Here is a 25,206-nt window from a genome sequence, read left to right as displayed (position 1 = left end):
ATTTGACAGTCGTGGTGAAATCACTGCAACGAACACAGGGTTATAGAGAAGAGTCTCACCTGATGGTATGAAGGCAGCCTGCTGCTGAAACTGCATGTTGGCCAGGGCCTGTTGGTACTGGAATACGCCAGCATTGAACATCGTGGTGGCACCGTTGGATTTTTCAAGTGCAGGTCTCTTTGGTAAAGGAGGCAAAACGGGAGGGAGCCCCTGATGAGGGGATAACACCAAAACAAAGGGATGGGAAAGTGACGGAAATCAAACAGATGGTAGCGGTGACATCCAGGACAGAGACAAGAAGAAGAAATTTCATTAGAAGATAAAGTTTCCAGACCGCGATCACACACACACCGGCAGGCAAGCAGTGGACTACACTACCTCTGTCAGAGCAACACACGGTGGTGCTAGCAGTGATCTTTCTAGTGACGACAACAAGGAAACAATCCTCATGTGATTTGATATATAGTACAGCACAAACTGTAATTACTTTGAACTTGATCTTCCTGTAAAGATAAAACAGCTATAATAAGAATGATTGTATTGATTGTTGGACCAACAACGGGAATGATGTAGTTAGAGGAAGCTGCACTGCCAACTCCATGAGAACTAACACTATAAGCCAAGTTAAGACTGTCGCGACACCTCCTACACAGTTGTACATGCAAATGAGAATTGACAACATCATGCAAACACTAAATCACCTTGTTAAAATATTACATTTCCATGCTACTAGAAATTGATTAGGAGATTCATCTAAAGGGTGATCAATTGACCATTGACTGTGGAATACAAAGTCTTGAAGTCATTTTAAATTTTTTCTAATAAAAATTGATCAATTTAGTTACTGCTACAACGTGCGATCAGTTCATCACCCCTGAATGTTTTTCTCAGTTCAGATCTTTAAATATCTAGTGTATTAAAAGTACTCAAGTCTATGTACTCAACCACAGCTACATGCCAAGCTAAAAGGTGAATAGTAATAGTCATAGTACCAGGTCAAAAGTTGCGTCGAGGGGTCGCTTCAGTGATTTGACAGCCGACTCATTCTTAATTAGCAGGCAGCGAGCACATGATGGCAATGGGGCCAATGGGGTTCAAGCGCAATAACATAAACCAGCAAGCGGAGGTGCATCATGGGGGCAGCAGTGCAGTGGGGGTCGGTGAAAAAAACAAACAAAAAAACAAACAAACAAATAAAAAAACAAATCATTGGAATGCAATATACAACAATAACAAGACTTAGGGCATGCACATTAATGGCTGTAGTGTTACTGAGAAGAATTGTGGCCCTTCACATCATTTACTGTCAGAGGTAAACTGTAACTTTGTGTACAGGAGTGTTTCTGTCCAGAAAGGAGGATTAACCTGATTTCTTGAATTATGAATGAAGTTAATTGACTATGAATAAAAAATATAAAAACCTGGTCCCTGCCTCGGATACTGGTTGTACTTAGTAGTACTTTCTTATATACTTACCACTGCCGACTATTATTAAGGAAAAGTTTGCCTCCGCACTGCTTTATGTCATCAATGTCATTGTATTGTATGGTATGGGTCAGAATGCAATCATTTTTCTCTATGTTCTAACATTGTTAGTAAGATTTTTTTTTGCATTAATAAACATTTTATATTATTATATTATTATTATATATATTATTAGTATTTGGTGCAGATCCAAACAAATGTGGTTTCATAAGGGGACTGAATGCAAGTAACTTTCTTGTTGTCTCCATTATCCAACTTTACTTTTTGCTGTAAATATGTTATATATATGTTATTATGTTTGCTATATTTATATTTATATTGTCTTTCACATCCGGTGTTTGTGCACTTGAACAGAATTATATGATAATACTCAGTGGTATAATTAGGGTTGAGGTTAAAAGAGGTAATTGGTGTGGTATGTAAGATCCTGTTAGCTTTGATTCGAATCAAATCTATTTAATATGTCCTTTTAAATACGCTGGGGGGAAAAAGTGTTCTATTATTTATTTATAGTGCTTTAAAACAGCTATTGAAGATATTTAGAATTTAATCCATATATTTCCACCACTAATTGTCATTCAAAATGCCATTCAAGTTAATTAAGTCTAAAAGGTTAGAGTATGAGTAATTTTACCTTCTGGAATAATTTAAGAGTAAAAGGTTAACTGAAATCAAGCACACCCTCTTTTTACCTGCTGCATAATATCCTCTACAGTGCAAAACCTTGTTGTGTCCTTTGATAGAACATATTCAGTGCATAGCAGAAACAAGATCAGAATGAATGGTAGTTAATAATTGAACACAGCTACTGGCTGTGAACTGACAGCGAAAATGTACAACTAACAAAGCAGCAAAACAAGGAGTAGCAGGAGGCGGCGAGCAGGAGGCTCAGTCACACACTGGCATGATCGCTCCAGCCTGCTGCTGATAAAGCACACATCCACTCTCAGTGCGTGTCGAGTCGGAGCTGCAGAGAGCAGAAACAGCGCAGACTGGAATGTGCGCTCGGAGCACATGGTAGAAGATGTTGACTGAAACTCTGCTTGATGTTTACACGTGCTCCAACTCAGAGAGGCAATACCCAGGCCATGTTTATCGAGCTGACATTAGAGGGGCTTTATGATTTATTTTAGGTCAGCACATAAAATCAACACTGGTTCTTCCTCTGACTTTTAGTTTTATTTGATTTGTATTGAGCAAACACTGCATATGAAGATGGACGACATGTCAAGAAGCCAAAGCGTCTCGGTCGCCCCCTGGTGGCTGACTGCAGTATAGGTCATAAGTCCTGTCTCTGTGTGCCACACAAAAAAGTCAAATTACATAAAGGCACTTCTTTTCACACTGATGTTCGTTCAGGTGCTCAAGTTTATGATGACTTTGGTTTAAATACAGTTTTTGATGCTATAAAAAGGAGGTGAAATGTCATGTTTGACGGCTGAGATTGATCAAGGGAGCGTATCGACAGGACCTTGCTATCCCGGTTGCCCCCCCCCCCCCCCCCCCCCGATCTCTACTACGCAGGCTCTAGCTCAAAATGCTCAAGATTGTAATATTCTCATCCAGGACATTTTGGCTTCGTTTCTGGATTGTGGAAGGAACTAGAGATGAGACGTCCATCTTTACATAGAATATATGGTTCTGAAATTAATTCCTGTAGCTGCACAGGGCTGAGGATGCAACGATGCTTCAGGTGTTCCTTTGTGTGAGTCCTGCCTAATTGTGTAGTCTGTGGACAGATACGTACCATGGCTGCAGCGGCCGCAGCCTGGTTGACTTGGTGCTGGGCGGCTTTAATCTTGGCCTGCAGGTGAGCTGGAGGGTGGAAGTACTTGCACTTCTCCCTCGTGCAGCGGCCCTTTATGTAGTCCATGCACACAGTGACTGTGTTGTCGTTGGTGTCGATCATAGTGCTGTCTGACGGGTGGGCGAAGCGGCAGTCGTTCTCCCCGCGTGTACAGTTCCCCCGCTGGTATTCCCGACACACCTGAAACACAATTCACACACAATTCACACACATTATTTTGTTCATCCATCCATTTGGATTTCTATCATCTGTACCATTGTCCTTTGAGTGTTGTGGGGAGCCTGGAGCCAACCCCAGCTGACTTTGGGCGAGAGGGTTCACCCTGGACAGGTTGCCAGCATATCACAGGGCTGACAGTAGACATACAGGCATTCACACGCTTGTTCACACCTACACAGACAAATTTGAGTCAATGTGCATGTCATCTATCTGTGGGAAATGCAGAAAAGTCACAGAGACACAGGGAGAATATGCAAACTCCACAGAAAGCAACTGGCTGAACCTGGTTTCGAGCCATTGTAATTTTTGCTGTGGGATGATACTGCACCATGCACTGTGCCGCCACTACTGTTTGCATGATATTGAGAATTTGACCATAAACACAAACACACACACACACACACTATCTAATGCACACATCAGAAGCGCACACACACATTGTGGAGTTACTGTTCACTTTACTGCACATTTGATGAAGTAATCAATCCGTCCAATTATTTCTTGACAATCGCTTTACCAGACAGAACTAACCAATCTTAATGACAGGTCTGGCCATTACTGTTGATTGATAAGCAGAACAGAATGTAACCAGCGTTCGCAGACACATCAATCACAGAAACTTTATCCATTATTCAAATGAGCTGTGTTGCCGTGTTCTTTTTCCGATAAAAGACAGAAGGGGGCAGCACTGGCATGAGCAGTTAGGAAAGTGATTGCCTCAGCCTGAATGTAGTGGCTCAATGAGGCTCATGGGAAATAAGAGGCTGGTTACCATCAAGGGAGGCTGCAGCTGACGTAATCACTAGCCCACTCTGAATTACTCTCTCTCTCTCTCACACACACACACACACACACACACACATACACACACACAAGGTGGGTGCACTTGTAAATTACAAGGCACAATTTTTTTCCCCCAGAATTACCTTTTTGTTGCTCTGAAGAGCTGCTCATAAGCTTGATATCTGTCCTGTCCTGCACCAAATGAAATGGAATTTCATGGCGCTCTGTATCGATCCATCAGTTATTGTGACGGAGCAAGCCATTTACCAAATGTCTGTTTACCAGTCTCGCTGTCTGCATGCATAAAGGATTTGATTTGTGTCGGACTGACCGCCAGACAAAAGGCCACCGGTGCAGTTATCTACAAACCACCCCTGCTCCGTCTCCTGTCATGACAGCTCATCATCCACAATCACTGGTCTGTGTGAGCGATGGGATGGTATTCTCTCTCTCTGTCTGTCATCTCTTCCCTCCTCGTACGTCACACAGACATTCACATACAAATATACACTTACACACACACATGCACACGTTATTCCCCACTACTGCTCCCATCACCACTGCTGCTCCTCGTCTTATTAAAAAACAAATCAGACTGCCTTGTTGTCAGGCAGAGGTTTGGAGAGGCAGGGGAGGGAGGGAGGAAACAAGGGAGAGAAGTAAAAAACGTAAGAGTGGTGGGTGAATAAAAACAGTGAGAGAGATGGCGAACAAATAAAGAGAAAACCAAATGGAGGCAATCTGATGTTCTGTGAACAAGGTGTGCTCTAGTGGCTAATCGTGCATTAGAGAGAGCTAACCCTCTGAAAGTGCTCAGTTGGACAAACAAATAAAGGGCCTGTTAATCATATTTCCGTCCCCATGGTTACTGTCTCTCGGGGCCATTTACATCGCCAATGTTGCAGGTAAGCGACATATGATTTCAAAAAAGCAAAAAAATGCTGCAGTGCCGTTCCGAGACGGGGAGACTGGAAAAATATTTCTCAGCAAAACAGTCTGGAGGATTCTCTTCTAAAATAGGAATTTCTCTCCGCCTCATTGAAACAGTGGGTCTGAAACACATCCACTGGCTGGTATGTGTGTCAGTCCACAGAATCTCAGCTATGTTTATTTTGAACTACACACGAGGCACTGAAATATGGCTGGCCCTTTTCTCCGGGATATTTTTAGCAGAACTAGTTCTTGACAAATTAGGCTAAAACTTAGTCTTCCAAAAGAAAGCCTCGCTAGAACACACAAGCTGGGCACAACAAGACAGAGTTGACCACTGGGTTGAAAAAAAGAGCAGATTTTGACTCAACTACCAATGATTTATTTTTGGTTACTAAATATTTCAAATCTGTTTTGTGTGTTTACAAGACTTTGATAACATTACATTACATTTTATTTAGCTGATGCTTTTATCCAAAGCAACTTACAATAAGTGCATTCAACCAGTGGGGGAAGGACCCAGAACAGCAAAAATCATGTCAGTACATTAGCTTCAAAAAAGCCAAACTTCGTGTGCGACATATAGCAGCATATAAGTGCTACTTGACTCAGACCATCTTCTTAGGTAGAGGTTACAGCTTTAGTCAGAATAGATGTGTTTTCATCCTGAGACGGGAGATGTGTCGACTTTCTGCTGTCCTACTGTCAATGCAGAGCTCGTTCCACCATTATGGAGCCAAGACAGCAAACAGTTGTGATTTTGTTGAGTGGCTAGTTGTCCCTCTCAGTGAGGTGGCAGCAAGACGATTGGCCAATGTAGAGCGGAGTGGACGGGCTGGGGTGTAAGGTTTAACCATGTTATGGATGTAGACTGGACCTGATCTGTTGGCAGCACGGTCCGCAAGTAACAGTGTCTTGAAGCGAATGGGGGCAGCCACTGGTAACCAGTGAAGGAAGCGGACGAGTGGTGTGTAGTGGGAGAGAACTTAGGTAGGTTGAAGAACCTTCAAGCTGCTGCATTCTGGATGAGCTGCAGTGGTCGGATAGCACTAGCAGGCTGACCAGCCAGGAGTACTTGCAGTAGTCTAGGCTTGAGATGACAAGAGCTGGGACCAGAACCTGCGCCAATTGGGTTGTTGGAGGAATGTTGGCGGTAATGGAGAGTTGGTCGTTGATTGTCATACCCAGGTTTCTTGCGGTCTGGGTGGGGGCTACCACAGAGTTGTCGATGGCGATACTAAGGTCAAGGGTGGAAGAGCCCTTCCCTGGAATGAAAAGTAGCTTGGTCTTGTAAAAGTTGATTTTAAGTGGTGTGCGGACATCCACATAGAGATGTCAGTCAGACAAGCAGCGATGCGTGCTGCTACCTGTGTTTCAGACTGGGCAAAAGAGAGAAATATAGTTATGTGTCATCTGCGTAGCTGTGGTAGGAAAAGCCATGAGAGTGAATAGCAGACCTGAGAGAGTAGGTTTAGGGAAAAAAGAGGGGACCCAGGACGGAAACTTGAGGGACCCCAGTAGTGAAAGGACATGGTTCTGACACAGATCCCGGTAGGTATGGTCAGGGTTGAGGAAGGATGTGAGCAGGGACAGTTCAGAGCCTGAGACACACTCAGATTCTGAAGGGATAAAATAAGGATCTAGTGGTTCATCGTTTCAAATGCAGCAGAAAGGTCCAGATGGATTAAGACCACAGAGGAGAGAGAGGCTCCTCTAGCAGTGTGAAGTTAGATACAGAATTCCATCAATTATTTGTGAGAAAATCCTCTCAGTCCTCAGTCTGCAACAAGACCTGCATGTTCTTTTTCTAGTAAATACACATTATGGAACAAAAATAAATAAAATGTCTAAAATGAGTACATCTCCGTTATATATTTTATTGACTTGTGTACTTACATTATCCTAAATGCCCAGAGAAATCCTCAATTTCATTCAAGGAAAAAGGATGTTTCATTTTGGCTGCTTTTGATTTCCCCGTCTCTCTTCTAACTTCTGAGGCAAACAAAGTATGATGGAGGAAAAACACACATCGAGCCAGAGAGCAGTTTTTTCATCAGACTGTTTGTATTACTCAGTCGTTATGGATCCAGATTATTCATTGCCAGTTACTGTGTAGCATGGACAAAACTTGTATATATTAAACCACCCTGGCCCAATCCGGTAGATTATCTTCGGCAGACAACAACTCCCAGGATCTCAAGCTGCTTCAGGACGTCATCAAACTAGGTATTTTGTTGTTGTTTGATTGAGGGACCCCTATTGGCTGAAGTTGTACATTCAACATCATCTTCTCCATTCCAAATTTCTACAACTTCTCACCAGTTAGGACTCATCTATCAAAGCCAGTCACCTCTTTGTTGTCTTTGTAGGTCGACCAATTGATTTCCTATCGCCTCCTCCATCTCTTTTTTTCCTGTCACCCATCCCCTCGCTCTGCATGTTGTCCAATCGTTAATCGAGCCAAGAGACTTCCTCTGCCTCACCTCCTTGCTTACCGACGCTACATCCTAAATGTAACCTCCTATTGTACCTGCACACCTCCTGCTGCCTCCAACGATTTCCCCATTACTCCGCTACGAGTGTTTCCTGGCCGGGGCTAAATCAGGGATGGGATTGACTTACGGTCCAATTAATGATTATCAGAACACAGCACAACACTTCGGTTCCATGACTGACTGGTTTTACAGAGGAATTAAAGATTTTTCTGAAAATGAAACACTGGTTCGGCATAAAATGAGCTTGTGCGAGACAATGTTTTTCTCCTGCATGTTGACGGGATGCAACATCGACACAGTTGTGTTTGAAGAGATACTCTCATTAATGCCTTTTTCTCTTTGCTCAAGTCTGGGTAATGACTGTATTATGGTAATGGATAATACCGTAGCTACTGTAACAGACTCTTTACCAGACACGTAATTAAAGTCTACAAACAGAAGCTGTTGAAGACTTTCCAACCCCTGCCTTAAATATTCAAATAGGCTCAGCCCACATCTCAGAGCCCAATCTGTTTGCATAGATGGGAAAACGATCCTCAGAGGGTGCAGTGTTTACTGGAGTTTTGTTAGTCCGTCTTTTATCTGTGAAAGATATGAAAGTGACGAAATAATTATGGAAATCCCCTCGTCCGTGTGATCAGTGGTGTGCGTGTGTGTGAATGTGGTCGTATTTTATCCCGCTTGAGACTGAGAGTGTAAAATGCTTGCGTCTCTCACCTCCAGTCTGTCTGTTCTCATGAGCTTCTGTGCGGCGGCGGCAGCAGCAACAGGGACGCTGTGGTTGCTGGTGACCAGTACGGGACCACTGGGCATGATGTCGGCGGGTATCAGGCCGGGCGACACAGGGCCCAGGTAGGGGTTAAACGCCGCATTGGCGTTGGTTGAAAGGCCGGGTGTGACTGAAAACATGGGCTGCAGGCAAATGGAAAATGAGAGAGTCAGTCAGAGCATAATTGAGCAAAATCATCCAACAAAGTCTATTTATAAAGAGGTGAATAGTTTACTACATATCCTAATAGGTAAAATGACATCCTTGGAAACCATGTGACGGTAGTAGTGAGACATGTATGCCATTATCAAAAGCAAAGGAAAGTATAGGATGTGTGAATGTGGACAGAAAGAATAAAGCCAAAGCAGTCAATTATTGAGGGTACATCTGAAGATTATCTTTCTCGTTTGATGGCTGCTTTTCTTTCATTTGCTCAAACTCAAAGAGTATAGGCCTCGGCTCTATGAATGTTGTTTCCTACTTCACACACTTCATACACCAGTGATCATTAAAGAGTAACAAGGAGGAGGGACCTCCCGCTGAGTGCGCAGGCTGTGCGGGAGGAGAGGTGCTGCACTGTACAGCAACGTATGTGTTGTGTGCTGCAGTTTGAAAGAGTAGAAGCCCTGCCGACAGCTTCCCCTGACAATCTCCCAGAGGAAAGACTGTGCTCGATGACGTAGCACCCTGTGAGTTTCCCCTGCACGTTCCTGAGCCTAGTCCCCGCCTGAGGATGTCTCTTGAGCCCCTGCCAACCCGACACGGTGAGTAACAGAACAACAGCAGCCGGAGCTGGACATCTGCATTCCGCCCAAAACCTCACCGCTGCTCCGGGATGAGTGAGGCAACCAAGAGTACTGTTGTGGACTTTCTAATTCTTCTGCCTTCTGTAATGTCTGAAGAATTACGTCCTCTCCGGTTCCTCTGTACATGTGGGTCGCTCAAGGCTCTCAGTTCTGGTGTGATGTCATTCAAAGTGCTCGCAGTCACGAGGGTTTTAACATTGCAGTGATCTCATCCTGCATAAAAAAGTTTGTGACCTTGCTGAAGAACCTTCCCTGTCTCATCACAACACTTTGAATCGTTTCCAATAATGATATCACAATGCAGATTCATCACGATCCCGACTGATTTAAAACAATTACGTCAAACCGAGCATATTTACACAGTAGGAAGAGGAAAACGTCTCGCCGCATGGCTCCTGTCAGCAATTTGTATCACAGCGGTGATATTATGTTTGTGAAAATCTTTCCCGACAGCCTCTTAGCAACAAAGATTTTTACTTTCTCTGAATCCATATTGGATATTCTATCAATCTGCACTGCCAATAGACCTCAATAAAAATCAACATTTTCAGAAAACAGATTAAAAGATAATGTTCCTTCTTCCAGTCACTGGCTTTGTAAGAAATAAATAGATCTAAAGCAAAATGGCACAAAGAAGAAACCTGAATCTCAGATTTGTTCCATGTTATTGGACTGAGACATCAACCATACTGAACACACTCTGGACTTTGTTTTTGTGATGCAACCACATTTCAACACTACAATTGTTCCCAGACGGTGTATAAAAACGAACGACATGACTGCTCCCCCAAAGGTGATGCCAAAACATCTTAAAGCACAAGTTAAATATACTTTGTCATCGAACGTTTCTGTCAATTTTAAGTATTTTGCACTTTGGTCATTATTAGTTATTTCATGATATAAAAATGGGCTGAGATGCCGTGTTTGACAGCTGAGACTGACTAACTGTGTACAGCCGAGACTGATAATTTGGCTCCACACCACTGTGGTTGTTGCGCAGGATGGCGTCACTAGAATGCAGCTGCAATTTTCTGTCTAACCCCAACCAGTCCGACCTGAACTCAACAGTCATTCTGTTTTCTGTGACCAAACCCGAGTCCAATGTTTTTTCCTGATTATAGGTGAGTGCAGCGTACAAAGTAGATAACCCAGGCAATGTGACCGAACCTGACCTGATCCTGAACATCCTCCCAGCCCATCGGGTACCAATGCGGGTCAGGTGTCAAAATATCTTGGCGAAACCTGTATTTTAGGATATTCTGGCATCATTTTTGTACCATGTTATGAAGTTGAGGCGGGTCAGCTAAAGTATGACGCTGCCAGAATGGACCTCCCTTGTGGCTTGGTTGGTTTGATTTGACTTAGTTCCCTGTTTAAGTGTGAGTGAGAGAGTGAGCGAGTGAGAGAGTGAGGACACAGCACTGTAGATAGATATAATTGTAATATGGGCTGTCCGCTGACGTTGACACTGTAATAAAAAGCATCATGAGAGCCATCACTCACAGCCAGCTGTAATAGATCCTAATTACTTCACCCTCTGCACGGTTCCAATGCATGAAATGAAAGCACTCTCCTACGCACTTGGAGGAAGGATGGGAAGCCAAAAAAAAAGAAAAGGTGTGAGAGCAGCAGATAAAAATGTGTTAAAGACGCTGAAGCTGAGGGCAGGGAACTAAGCTGCGGACACAGGGGGAGGATAAAGGAAGAAAGCCTGATTCCTGGGAAGCCTGGTCCCAGGTCTTACCCCTTTGTTCCCTCTGCACACAACATGGCCCGGCTTTTCTTGACTTTTCTTTGTAGTGCAGGTTTTCAGCCATCCCTCCTCACTGCTGTCGCGCTATCTTTTTCACTTTACCCACCTGTCTCTACTCTGTCCATTTATCTCTTCCTGTTTCACCCAGTCCTCCCTTTCCTCTTCTGCTTTGTCCTTCTCTGTCAGCCTGTCTTCCCTATATCCTCTTCTCCTTAGTTTCTCTCTTCCAACAACATAAACAGAAAGGGAGGGCTTGGCACTCCCAGCGAGATCTATTGCTTATTTAAACACTTTCTTGGTTTCCTCTGTTCCTCTCTATGGGCATCGCCACACAGCCCAACTCCCCAGATAAGTGCAGTAAGCCATCAGCTAACTTTGTACATACATGTATGTCAAAAAATCTTCTCTTTTGCTCTTTTGAATAGTCTGAGACACATGGTCCACTGCATAAAGAAGTCTGGGCCTTAGAGACAGGTCTCATAGAGCTGGATCTCCCCTTGAAGATCCTTGGAGAACACATCACAGCAGTTTCTGATGCAGCTCTCTATAATTTAGAACTGTGACGTCCACTTGTGCATTTCACCTCGTCCAGGTTGATGTGTGATTCTGTGAGAGGGAGGGATCACTCGGACTCAGTGTATCTTTTCTCAGTTTGGAGACCAGAGCTACTGGTGAAAGATCATGTATTATGTGAGGTAAAGCATCAGGGGCTGTTCACTCCTTGTTTGTAGTTGTAGTACAAACTCAATCCACTGACAGGAAAGGTTTTGTTGAAGAAACTACTGATTTCAGGTCAAGTATAAACATCCTGTTGATGCTCATCCATAAAACCGGTTCCTACAGACACAGGACGTCATCATCTTGGATAAATTTGACATGGAGAAAATAGTCAGTGAGTCATAACCATATGATATCACATATCCTGTGATTGGGTGAGTGCTGATTTGGATGACCGCTCTCATCATTAGGTGGTTTAACATGACATCACCAAGTAATCACTGATATCTGGGAATGCAAGTCCGGAAGGCAAGTGGTTGGACAATTATAACCATAATGAATAATAAACATTAGTATGCACTTAGGTTATAAAAGGAGGCATCCAGAGATGGATATGAACTCTGAGTCATCTTTAGAGAAGCACAAAATACATATCAAGCTACAAATGAGTCGTCCACATATGAAGAACAGGTCCTGTACATTTATAGAGTATGTATGTGTATACATTTTGGCATTTTGGAAAATAAGTGTTATATTTGTGTGTATACAGTGAGTATACAAAAGTACATGTGTAGTTGGTTTTTCATGAACTCCAGTTTGGTTTGTACGCATCTGTGTCCCCTCACCACTGGCTGTAGCTGTGTGCCGGGCATCATTGCGTTCGCGAGGTGCATCTGCTGGGCCAGCATCGCCATGTTCTTCTGCTGGATGAGGTTGTTCCTTCCATTGATCTCCAGCTGGGTCTTTAGGTGAGGAGGAGGATGGAGGTACTTGCAGTTCTCCCTGGAACAGCGGCCCTGTTGTAGTGACACAGCAGACAACAGAGAAAGGAGGAAGAATGAGAGGGAGAAAGAGATATGGACAGAAATTAGAATAGCGTTTAACTGTCGCCTAATGTAAAGAAGCAATGAGCCTTGACTCAAGTTGCTGCCCTCCCATTTCCCAGGCACTGACCTAACATCCCTGGCATCTGGACCTGCCACTGGGTTTGTCACAAAGAAGAACGATCGGTTCTACTTTCTTCTACCCCCTTCATGACCTGAGCTGCACGCTCGCTACCTTCCCTTTTTTTTCCCATTAAGAGGCAAATTAGTTTCAAGAGCAACAAGAATTATTTGGATATATATTTCTATCTGCCTCTGCTAACTGAGCAAGATAGAAAATGATGCACTGTCACCATGATGATATGTAGATTGCTTTATCCTTATACTTTTCAGTGCTCAATATGGCAGCAAATAAGGATTATTTTAAAGGAGACATATCTTGCTCATATTCAGGTTAATAATTTTGGTTGGGTTATAACTTGAAACAGTTTACATTCTCTCATGTTCAGAAAACAGATAACTTTCCTCACACTGTCCAATGCTGCAGATGCTGTTTTCATCCTCTGTCTGAAACACTTGGTTTTAGCTCCCGTCTCTTTAAATGACCCCCCCTTCAAATAAAGCCCAGTCTGCTCTGATTTGCCAGCCGGCCCACTTTGTTGTGATTGGTCAACCGTCTCCAGTGGCGGCAGAAAATGTCAAGCGCTGCTCTCGCTTTACCAGGCTTTGGTTGGACTCGCTGCTCGGTGTGTGTTGTGTTATACAAATATGGTGAATTGTATGCACACAAAAAAAACTGTTTAACACTCTCGATGAAAAGGAAAAACTGCAAAAGCAACGTACAGAATGTCTCCTTGTTTGACTAATTTTGGTCGTTCCCTCAGTTTAAAATCAAGCTAAAAAAAGGGATAATCTGTAATAAGATGATTCTTTAATATTCTTGATTAAAAAAATGATTACGATTATTCATATTTTATTCAAAGAAGTTCGTAGTTACTGTCAGTTGGATTCCTTAATTGTTTCACCGTATTGTTCCAACTCTGCAGTGACCTGGCGCTGTTATTACTTAAAAAAAAGGCCTTGCTTTGTTGGCACAAATTACACCATGAGTAAAAGAGGCTTGAGATCAGAGAGGTCAAGAACATTCCTCTTTGTATAACAATTGTTAAGTAAAAGTAAAGACGGGGAAATTAGAATTAAAGAGGAGGGTGAAAAAAGGCGAGAGATGAGAAACACTCCGCTTTTCATCTACTACCTCAACTGCTGCTGCTGCTGCACTCTCACTCAAAAGAGGAAAGGATTTCTGAAATTTCAGTTAACGAAGATCCTCCCTCACCTCCGTCCGTCCACCTCAAAAGCTGTCTCACTTGATGCCGGATGTTTAACAAGCCCCGGTGAATCGCTATTGATCGCCCTCAATTGAGACGAATTAGTAATTTGTCAATATGATACTGTACATCATTTCAGAGGAGAACCAGCTGGAGAACTGATGGGGGATCGATATTCGCGATTGGGGACCAGTGTGACAATAAACATAGACACCCGTCGCAGCGCTCTATCTAATATTGGGCTCGTGTCTATAGACAGTGAGCTGTGTGTCTGGCTGCTCGCCGCTGTGCTTGATTATATTCATCCGGCAGCCGGCAGCCCAAGGGGAGAAGGAGGGAATGTAATTTACACTCTCATAATGCCTGCTCCACTGAACACTCCCCCAGATAGGTGTAATATCTCAGATATCTCCTCCTCCAATTTCTTTTTCAGTCCCCCTTTCTCATTCCCTTCCTTTCACCTCAATCCCACATACATCCCGAGCCCCATGCTGATATTTGCTCCGCTTATCATGAATACAGAGCAGCGTGGATGGAGTGGTGCTGCTGTGGATCGGTGCATGTGAACGTGTTCATGTCAATGCCCAGGAAAACAGAAGAAATACTCTCTCGCTCCGCCTTTGTCTGTTTTGTTCTTTCCTCTCGTCTCGCCTCAATCCCCCCCCCCCCCATCAAATGCATCCCATTACTGCTTTGTACAAATCTACCTCCAGAGGGACAGGAAGGGCCAACACTGCGACATCTCCACAGTGCCACCTCCCATAGGGAATTAAAGGTTGGCTGTCATGCTACTGCTTATCTCAGTGAGACCTGCTGCCCTCTGCGGCCCACTATGACACATGCTTTCACAACCCCCTTTGTTCGTCCCACCTCTCCTCCCTCTCCTGCTGCCTTCCCCTAGTCTCGCTCCATCCTTCCATCCCTCCCTTTTATGTCCCAGTGCAGCCTGTTCTGCCTAGCGACAGCAGGAGAGCTTCTTTGCATTGGAGAGCAGCCGAATGTCAAGAGTTCCGCCAGCATTGTCATTGGCTGGGGGCCGACAGGAACGGTATTCCCAGTCTGCCGATTGGCCCAGAGGCAAACATTAACAATGCTGCAATGGTCCGGCTCATTCCTCTGTGGCTGTGACTATTGATCAGCTCTAATTGGTTAATGCCTTTTGATTTTCAGGGCACATTCCCTCCGGGTGAATAGACTTGGTCATGTCAACTCCAGCTGTGTGCGTTTGTATGTGTGTGTGTGTGTGTGTGTGTGTGTGTGTGTGTGTCTGTGTCTGTGTCTGTAAATGTGAATTGACAATGCATTTATAGTTAAGAAGTTAACTAAATGAACACTTTTCTACATGGATTTACAGTGGTCTTTGTTAAATAGATTTTAAACCCTTTTTCAATTATCTCAAGCTGTGGGCTAATAGTTATACAATTAATAATAATATCAACAATAATAATTTAAGTCTGAATATTAATATATTAAGATAATATATATATTTTTAACTGTTCTACAAACATTTTAATAAAGTTGAAAACACAAGACATAACTAATTTGTTATTTTATGACATTTTAAGAAACAAGATTTAGAAGTCAGTCACCTTCTTTCTATTAAATGTGGGATATAGATAAACGATGAAGGTCACAGAATGTTCTCAAGTATACATATGGATATGTTTAAAACTTTTCTTTTAAAACCAGGATGAGCATCGTAAAGTGTGTTTAATGTGCAGGAGCAAGCATAACCTCCACAGCTGAGTCAGCTGACAAATAACGTTCTCACTCCCAAGTCGACTTTCAACAAAGCTGGAGGGAAGTGAGAGAAGACTTGGATGAAAGTTAAGACAACATTATGATGGATTTGTCTGGTTGTGTTTTTCCTCAGAGAGTTTTGTTCCCCTTTAATCTCCTGAAGGGCAAGGTCACAGGCTTTAATGTGATTATCTGCTGCTCGATCACTTGTAGTTGTAGAATAACATAATATGAAGGGTTGCCGCAGGATCACGCATAAAGCATCGTAATCTGATCTGGATGAAGTCCATTATCCTTATTGTGTTTTTGCAAGAAGTATTTTATATTCTTCTTTAAAGACAATGCCGCCGTGAAAACAATATTATGGGTTACGCATCACAATTAAGATAAAGGTGAGATCATAATTACTATGCTTGTACGAATAACAATTTACGTGTTTGAATTTGATCAGCCGCAGACAGAGGTCAGCACCCCGACACGTACGCCCCTCTGTTCCCACTGATAGCCTCATTATCTGTTGCTGTGTTGTTGTCTGAACAATTCACTGCAGCGTGAGCCCGTCCCCGTCGATCATCGCCTGCCTGCGATGCTAATGTCCTGGCTTCTCTCCTGCCTCTTTTCACCGCTATTCCCCCACCGCTGTCTAAACAATGTCAGAACAGGTTAATGGCGAGCACGTCTGAGCCAGAGCAGCTCTCCCTCTGTCCAGAGTGTGTGACTACCAGACTCAAGTCGACTCTGTTCCGCCCTCACCTGTCTGCCTGTCCTCCGCTGAGATGCTGATGTGCTAACAGACTACTTGCATCTCAAGCATTTCTCGATTGCTCTATCTTCCTCCCGGTATGTACCCCCCCCCCCCCACCTGCCTCTCTGTCTGTGGTTGTCTGGACTCCTCTGTTGCACTAAGCCTTCGCACCAAACAAATTGTATTCCTTCTCCGCTCAAAGCTGCACCTCTCTTTACCATCTCATGGGGGGGGGGGGGAACGGACAAACCCGTCTCATAACCAAATATAGATTCTGAAACTTGAACCAATTTGCTTTTGCCAAGTTCTGGCTGAGCCAAAGCACAGTTTCACTTTCTTTTAATTGGCGAGGCATTAAAGGAAAGTGAAGCAGCTGTCACAGTCTCACTCTTAAGTGAATGTGAGTGCATGTACATGTAGGTGCAGGGGAGTGAAGCATTCTGCTCCTATAAATCACCTTGGCCTCATTACACCAGATATCTTCCAGCCATATTTCAGCTCTGGGATTCTCACATTCACATGCACATATGTATACAAAAGTATTCATGCGCACGCACGCTGACACACACACACACACACACACACACACACACACACACACACACACACACACACACACACACACACACACACACTCACAGTTGGGTCTCCATGACTGCATTGCACTGACACATTAATTTCCTGGAGATTGATGTCCACCATATATTACCAAACATGTGTTCACCCTGAAACGTGATGATTTACATTATTGGAACTTGCTTTTCGTCCCCGTAAGGAAGACGAGTCCCTATACTGTGACAGACGCAGGTCCCCACAGCAGGAGTGATACCTGAACAACACACACACCCACACACAGAGATTCACTGTTATCCCTTTTAGAATAATATAATGCACTACCTTACTGATGCTTGTTAATCAGCACAGTGTGAGGAACAGAACACATGTGTTTCCCCTGGCACCTACACATGCATGCATCAGCCCACGCTCACACACCATATAGGCAACATATGCCTGTTCTAACCTTGAGTTACTTCAATTACCACTGCGGCACTTTTACTGCAGTTTCAGGTATCACACGAGTGGCTGGTTCTGACCTCAGCAACAACATGGTTTTTTAATCAGCATCACATAATCCTCAGTGACAAGGTGACGTAAACGAGGCCATCCGCAAAAACAACAGTGGGTAAGGACAGCGGGCACCAGGGAGGTTTTTAACCCTTCGATCCAACACCTTCTGGATACAAGATATTTTTAAAGCTGTTATAATGAAAACGTCTTAAATATCATCAATGGCATAAGAAGTGAGTGCAATGTGTATGGGGGGGGGGTCACTTACACCCACATTTTTCCCTTCCACGTTTCACAGTCCCTGTTGTTCGCAGTTTGGTGCATTTCAGCATCGTTCAAGCTTGTAAAGCTCAAGCACACCTCCTGTTGCTGCTGCAATGAAGATTTGCAAAGTCCAAATCATTGAAAGTATGACATCCTAACGACCATGACCTCACTCACTACTTTGTGCGTGAGGGAATGGGTGCTTTGAGAAGATGCAATCCAAACCTCACACTTATGTGTAGCCTGTAGAACGGGTCTGTGGAAACCTGGACAATAAACGCAGTGGCAAAATTCCTCACACAGACTAGCAACAGATACAAAAAGAAGAGTGACAGTCAGAGAGAGAGAGAGAGAGAGAGAGAGAGAGAGAGAGAGAGAGAGAGAGAGAGACAGAGAGAGAGACAGATGTGGGGAGTACTTTTCCAGTTTATATTAATCAAAGCAGTCTGCAGCAGTGATTGCACCGGGGTCTTTTCTGACAGATATCATCCTCCGAAGGGTTTCACGGCGCGTTGCTTTTCACCAGACCCTTTTGCACGTTCACTCCTGTAATCACCTATCGATTCTAAATGATCTTTTAATCCACCCATCCAGAATGACTCATTCCAACTTAACCACACATAATCCAACACCCGCTGATCTCTGCCACGTTCTCTCTCTCTCTCTCTCTCTCTCTCTCTCTCTCTCTGTGCTCTCACTGTATTTGAGCTTCCCTCAGACCGTGGCTGCTGCTGCTGCTGCTGCTGCACAGTGAACACCGTGACCAGTGTGACAACTGTGGAGCTCAAAGTCTGGACAGCCACCGTCCTAAACCCCTGCGCATTATCAATTCTCTCCCAATGGCACCGCCTCTCCCTCCTGCTCCCAAAGACAACCATCAATCAAGACAGCGCCGTCTGGATGGGGGCCGTGATAAGAATACTGGCACAGACATAAACACACACAAACACACACACACACCAACACACACACACACACACACACACACACAAACACACACAAACACACACACACACAGGGTATGTTCTTTATTGGCCAAAGGATCCTGTTGGCAAGTATACAACAGAAAAATTATGACATCAGACACAGCACAAAGAACGGCCTGTCTGAGGTCTGTGAGTGCTGCCAGACTGGCCAATAATACAGATGCACACACACAGACACACACACACACACACACACACACACACACACACACACACACATACTTTCAGAATACATCACCAAGTGTGGACAGCTATTTTTTGTCATTTTGGAAAATAAATAAATAAATAATCAAAATGTTTAGTCTCACTTCATATTGTCTTCAAAAAGAAATGCCTCATTTACTTTCTGTTATGAAAACAGACTGAGGCAGAGCTTCATGCAGAGACAAGTTCACCAGGTAGACTTTAAACTTACATCTTACTTTGATTATTATTATGGAAATAATCCGAGTTGTCTTGCACTCTATCAGCACTATTGTGGCCAAGAGACAGACGAACTAGAAAAAAACATTCACGCATTTAACTGAAATTTATATACAGCAGTGGTGGGGAACCTTTTTGCTATCAAGGATGATTTCAATCTTTTTTCAAATCATTTTTATGCCTACATTAATTACTGACCACATTCAGTATATCACACTAACTTCTCTAATACTATGGCTGGAACTGCTTGTCTTAAGTCAGGTGTCTGATGTCAGATGGTATTGATGATGATCATAATGCAAGTACATACTGTTGTTATTTGACAAATTCAACCAGATTTTGCATCGCCACAGGCATGGTTTGCAGTGATCTCATGCACTTGATATTTAAAAGAGAAGCCAAATCAATATTCTGCTTTGCAACAGTGCTAGGAGACAGACTTACCATTTGGAACAATTTTTGACTTTGTCCTGATCTGAGTTGATTTTTTCCTGCAGGCTGAATGTGACCCAGAGGGCAGACATTCCCTATCCCCATACACAGTGTACGCAGTTTATATGCAGTATATATTGGTGGCTGTTGATGCAGTTGGCTAAAACAGTGTAGTAGTGGCTACTTTCATGGAAGTGTTTTATTGAAGTTTTAAAAAAACTTATCTCAAAGTGATTTTCATGCTTTATTGTGGGTGCAAGTCACTTAAACTCATAAGGATCAAAACCACACCCTCAGAAATATCAAGGGGTCTTCAAACGCTTTAGCTCCTTAATCCAGGTTTTGGACTTCAGATTCTTGATCTGAACTTCGTAAAGCATAGAGTCTTTTGGTGTTGAACTTCAGTGAGCAGAATAAGGACAGAACCGCCAAGCTTCCAAGCGCTCCTCTGACATACAGTCTTATTTGGGAAAAATACACTTTCCCATTGTTTGTTCGAGCCTTTAAGTGTTTACATCAGGAGTTGTACTTCAAGATTCAGGTCAGCACCTGAGCAGTGAACCCAAGACTTTAAAATGTGCTGATCCTTTAAAACCATGAGCTGGTTCACCAGACACACATGAGCTTAATTTCTTGGGAGCTTTACTCTTTTCTTTGGACATCACTCTTTAATTTAGTGAGCCTCACAATGCTCAAACGCTTCTTGATAGTTGCCATGAGCCATCTGGTCGGGGCCATTTGAGCAGTGTGTCTCGGACCATTTACTTCAGACAGTAAACATGAAATCAGTTGCCCTCACAGATTGACCCCCTCGAAAAACAACTCTAAACCAACATTCACTTACAAGCTTCTTCACTTTGACTGTTAGCCCTCACCAAGTTCACTGAGAAACATCAACCCTTAGAACTTCTAACCAGCCATGTAATATGCTGAGCTATGTAGTTCATGACAGCTTCAATCCCGAGCTTCTAAAGAGATAAACACAGGTCATTATACAGAGAAAAAACCCCGCCCGGCTAAATATCCGCTGCAACATCAAGAGGATGAGTTTTTTGCGTGATTATTATACGATCTTATGCATGCACACATCCAAATTAATGCAACAAATTTGTTAATGTGGCAAAAAACACTCCAGCTGCGTGCTGCATGGTAGGAACGAGACCTGATAACCTGCTAACAAATATCCTGTGTTCTTATCTTCCCTCGCTCTGTCCCACTGTGTTCCACTGCTAATAATAGATGTCTATTTAAATCTAATTATCTCTTCCCAATCATTTATCAAATCTGGAACCACCCTAGTGCATTAGTATAATAGCCTGGATCAGTTAATGACCTTAAAATCTCATTTAACTGGGCAGAGGGATAACTCTTTGAGACAATGACAAATTTAGATACGTGGACAGAAGAATCACAGAGAATGACAAGAGGGAGGTTACACAGCTCGGCTATGGTAGAATATTTAACTGCGATAAAAAAGTGAGAGAGTGTAAAACAGAGTGTACGGAACAACTCTCAACTGCTGCAAAAAGCAAAGCTCCTCGACGTCACAGATGATGCAGAAGCCCCAGAAAGCTTTTAGCCGTAGTGCTCAATTAGCCAAAACACCATTTACAGCCCCCAAAAGCACTACTTAGCCTGGCAGTGTGTTAGCATGCTTTGGATGGGTGCGAGTACCAAAATCGTTAGCGCAGGAAGCTAATGATGGGGCAAAATCATTAGGCCATCATGGGTAATGACAGCACTGTGCCAGTGTCTCGCTGTGCGGTTCCTTGTTTGTTATCCACTATTAGACTGAATGCGGCTGAAACGTCTGACTCAACTGGTCCATGTTGAACTGACATTTGATTCATGTTTACTCTCGACTGTCAATGTTTTTCATAATCAGCGATGTGAGGGGAAATAAAAGAGGTTGCTCATCTTGCAGCTGGTTATTGTCATTACATAGTGCAAACTGTTTTCTGCCTTTAATAAATGCAAAAATTAAAAAGAGTGCCTCCTTTGTAATTATATAAAAACAGCAGCCTCTCCGGCTACAACAAATTTTTCATTTTTGTTTAATCCATAACATTTTCCCTCACTTTCTCATTAATCGTTTAGTCTATTACATGTTCAAAAATAATGAAACATGGTGTGCAGCAGTTGAGTACTTAACAATGGCTGATATGCAAAGGCCAGGTTTCAGGATTGACATCTGAGAGGGCAAAATGGTATCAGAGGATTTTCTTAATCCCAGTCGAATCCTATCTGACGCCCCACTTCGGTTTAAAGTGGACATAAAGGAAACCAAAAACCAGTTGGAGAGCCCCGTGGCTGATTTCACAGTGGGACATCCCTGAGCCTTTGGCAGTACAACGGAGCCGCACAATGTGGGTCTGTGCGTCATGTGATGATCAGACCCTTGTTGTGTTGGACAAATTGTGATCAGTTGTTAGATGCTGCAGACTGCTTTGAGAATGGACACATTGCGAGTCTTATAACCGACAGTCCCCAGTCACATTTAGGAAATAAAACTGGCAGTGAAGGGAGTAGAGGGATTAAATGTAAAGTCAGCAGCAGAGCTTCCCTTTTAAACTTCGTTCGCTATGCTGCTCCCTCTGACCCCACAGCAGGGACCGGTTTATTGCGAGTAAAGTTAAAATGAAAAGTGTATAGTGTGCTTCCCTCTCTGGAGGGTGCAGTGTAGGTGGCAAGTGTTGTCCTGACTCCTGTGGGAGCTTCCTCGTAAAATCGTGCAAGGCAAAATCTCTAATTAGTTTTGTTCTCATTAGGTCTACAACACTATCTCCCCTCAGACACACAAACGCACACGCTCGCCAACACACGCACACGCATGCATAGTGATGGAGAGAGAAAGAGAGAGAGAAAGAGAGAGAACAGGGAGGCCCCTGAGATGTAGCCCTTCTTCTCTGCTTGTCTTTCAATTAACCCCCTTCATCCATCCTCTATCTGTTCATCTCGCTGCCTTCATCCCTCCAGTTACAAAAGTGCTCCCCGTTCAAAATCTCTAAAGTTTAGTGCTCTTCGGTGCCACCTCCTATTCACGGTCCCGAGGAGACAGGCGGGAAACAGGGCCATTAAAACAGCCTTAATAGAACCTGGTGAAGAGGATTCAACAGCTTTTTGGCCTTTTTCTCATTCTGCAGATATATGGTCAACATGGCTGCTGGAAATCCCCCCATCCCCCGACCTCACTTAAAACATGGGGGAAAAAAAAAGAAGGAAAAAGACAATATGTAAAAAAGACAAAAATGACCACTGACAAACTCTGGCAGCAGCCTTTGGTTTGTGCCGTGATCACTAGAAGCGAAAATAAAACGCTCCAAAGTGAAAACAACACCAACACAGTCGAACATTTGTCCAAAGGCTGCTGATATTTTCATTTTAGATCTGACTAGAGATTTGCTATCAAGTGAGAATATTTTTACATTTTTACTTGCACTGCTGATGAGGTGAATTGGGATCAGATGCAGTACAGTCAGAGGGCTGGAATGTTCTATTCTATTCTAACTCGGATGATAAGTCACGGGGGACGTGGCAGATAACCACCAGACCACGCCCTGAAGCTTCCAGCCAGCAAACAGAGAAAAACTGAGAGAACGTTGTCAGATGTGAGTAGAGACATCTCTGGTTTCAAGCACATCAGGTACACATCTTCGCTGACACACACACACACACACACACGAACACACATTATCCTCCAACAAAGGTTGTCACTGTACTGGCATCAGAAGCTTGTGTCATTGCCTCGAGGTTAAAGCAGATAAGAGAGGATTAGCATGCATTACTCTATAAAGTGATGATACCCACATCAAGCCGATCACACATACACAGGTTTGTGTAGCCATCCTTATAGGCACTTTACATTGACTTTCATTCATAACTGACAGCCAAACTAAAACTCTATGCCTCACTTTAACACAAGCACAATTCGCAACCTACCTCTAAACCTAACTAGGACCTCAGAGCCTCACTAAGACCTACTGGCTCTGAAAGGGTCTCTGTGTATGTGCAATGTGCTTAAGAGGTAGAAAACAAACACACCTGATGCACAGAAATACCAAAGGTTTGCTTCTGCACACACATGCCTTAACAATCAAAGGGAGTGGATGGTAATACAGAGCAATGGCATGTAATCCTTTGTATCACAAACAACTGCTGAGCTGAAAAAAAATCCTCCAACTGACTCACAACTCCTGAAAGTGACTGACAAGAAACAGATGAGGATTTCTTGCTGAAGTTACCCATTGTTTACGTAGCACAAAAGCAGTGTTTGTTACACATTTTCAAATAGCACAACTTTTTTCTTTGAGGGCTTTGGCTTCTCTACTGCCGAAGATCATTGCGCTTTGTTTCCATGAAGACACACAAGAGCAAATGTAGGAGGTACGGGGAGAAGAGAAACAGACTTAGACAAAGAGGAATTTGTAGGTTAAGGATATATTTTGTAAGTGCAATGCATCATCACATAGAAAAGCATGACTCAGTTTGTCTTAATTCTGTCCTACACACACACACGCACACACACACACACACACGTCATGTAGTTGCCTTTCCGCTGCACACTCATCCACATCGATCCACATTGATCAAAGTCAGCTCACACCATTTCTGCAAAGAGCAGGGGGACTAGCGGGCATCCCCTCCTGTAAGCCTCTCTCACAATGGTCTCTCCCAGAGATGCCATTGTCAGAGATGCCATTGAAGAGAACTGAGGCCAAAATCTCATTGAAAAGACAGAAGTCAGCGGGATGAGGCCTGAGACTGAATGGAAGCTACACGGCAGCTTGAATTACTTGCGTTGCCTGAACCCTGAGGCATTGAGGTTAACCCCCATGTCATGCCTATCACACATTTTCTTGATATGTGGTCCAAACCTGGACTTCAGATATCACCGGGGAGGCTGGGGCGAGAGACAGCGTGCTGTAGGCAGGCCCAACACAACACAGCTGCTCTATCTCTCTCTCTCTCTGATGACTGAGCCCGATACCGCTGTAATCCAGTTAAACCCTTTTGAAGAATCGCAATGTCCGACAGCCAGCCCTGCGACGTGCGCCCTAACAATACAGGGATATTACACACATTCTTCAATTGTGCGCGCAGCCAAACACGCGACTGACACGGCTCAGTTCAATCCCACGCTCTCCTCTCCTCTTGTTACTTTCCCCCCATCCGGGGCGCCATCTATCTGCTGTTCATTTTTCTCCATCTGTCCATCACTGTCCATGTAACACCATTTGATGTCTATGCACCCATCCATCACTCTTACACCCGGTTTCACTCTATTTCATTGCGGCGCAGCTGCCTCTTCTCTCCGGGTATAATCCGCCTGTTGACACCACCCTCCTGCCTGTCTGCCTGTCTGTCTCTCTGCAGGGAACCCAGTCTGTGCCTCATATTTAATGTCATGATGATGCAATTACACATGCAGGCCTTTCCGCAGCAGAATTGGCTTCTTGGGTCATTTCACCGCTGTTTTCCTGTTTGGTTGCATGCTTGCTTGGGCTCAGGGTGGGAAGGAAAAGACAAGTGGCATTAACAGGTTGCTGTAGGAGTCAGATTCAATGCTGATGTATTAACTTTTGTTGGAAAAAAGGGGGAAAGAGAAACCGCACACCGAAAGCAGCATAAAGCA

General features: G+C 43.7%; 1 protein-coding gene across 4 annotated transcripts in view; it reads right to left on the bottom strand.

Moving 5' to 3' along the window:
* LOC133951886 (muscleblind-like protein 1) overlaps positions 1-25,206 on the bottom strand; it is a 63,578-nt gene that overhangs the window by 7,918 nt on the left and 30,454 nt on the right. For 2 of the 4 annotated variants that reach the window (XM_062386123.1, XM_062386124.1), the window contains exons 3-6: positions 12,391-12,561; positions 8,437-8,631; positions 3,233-3,472; positions 60-210 (exon numbers count right to left, since the gene is read on the bottom strand). In XM_062386123.1, coding sequence (XP_062242107.1) covers positions 60-210; positions 3,233-3,472; positions 8,437-8,631; positions 12,391-12,561 — 757 coding nt within the window. Of the gene's footprint in view, positions 1-59; positions 211-992; positions 1,047-3,232; positions 3,473-8,436; positions 8,632-12,390; positions 12,562-25,206 lie in introns of all 4 variants that reach the window. The other 2 variants (XM_062386126.1, XM_062386125.1) reach the window with 2 other exon arrangements.

Source organism: Platichthys flesus, chromosome 4 (genome assembly GCF_949316205.1).
Source record: "Platichthys flesus chromosome 4, fPlaFle2.1, whole genome shotgun sequence".
NCBI classification, from domain to species: domain Eukaryota; kingdom Metazoa; phylum Chordata; class Actinopteri; order Pleuronectiformes; family Pleuronectidae; genus Platichthys; species Platichthys flesus.
The sequence above is the reverse complement of the archived record's forward strand: the minus strand, read 5'-3'. Positions and strand labels throughout refer to the sequence as shown.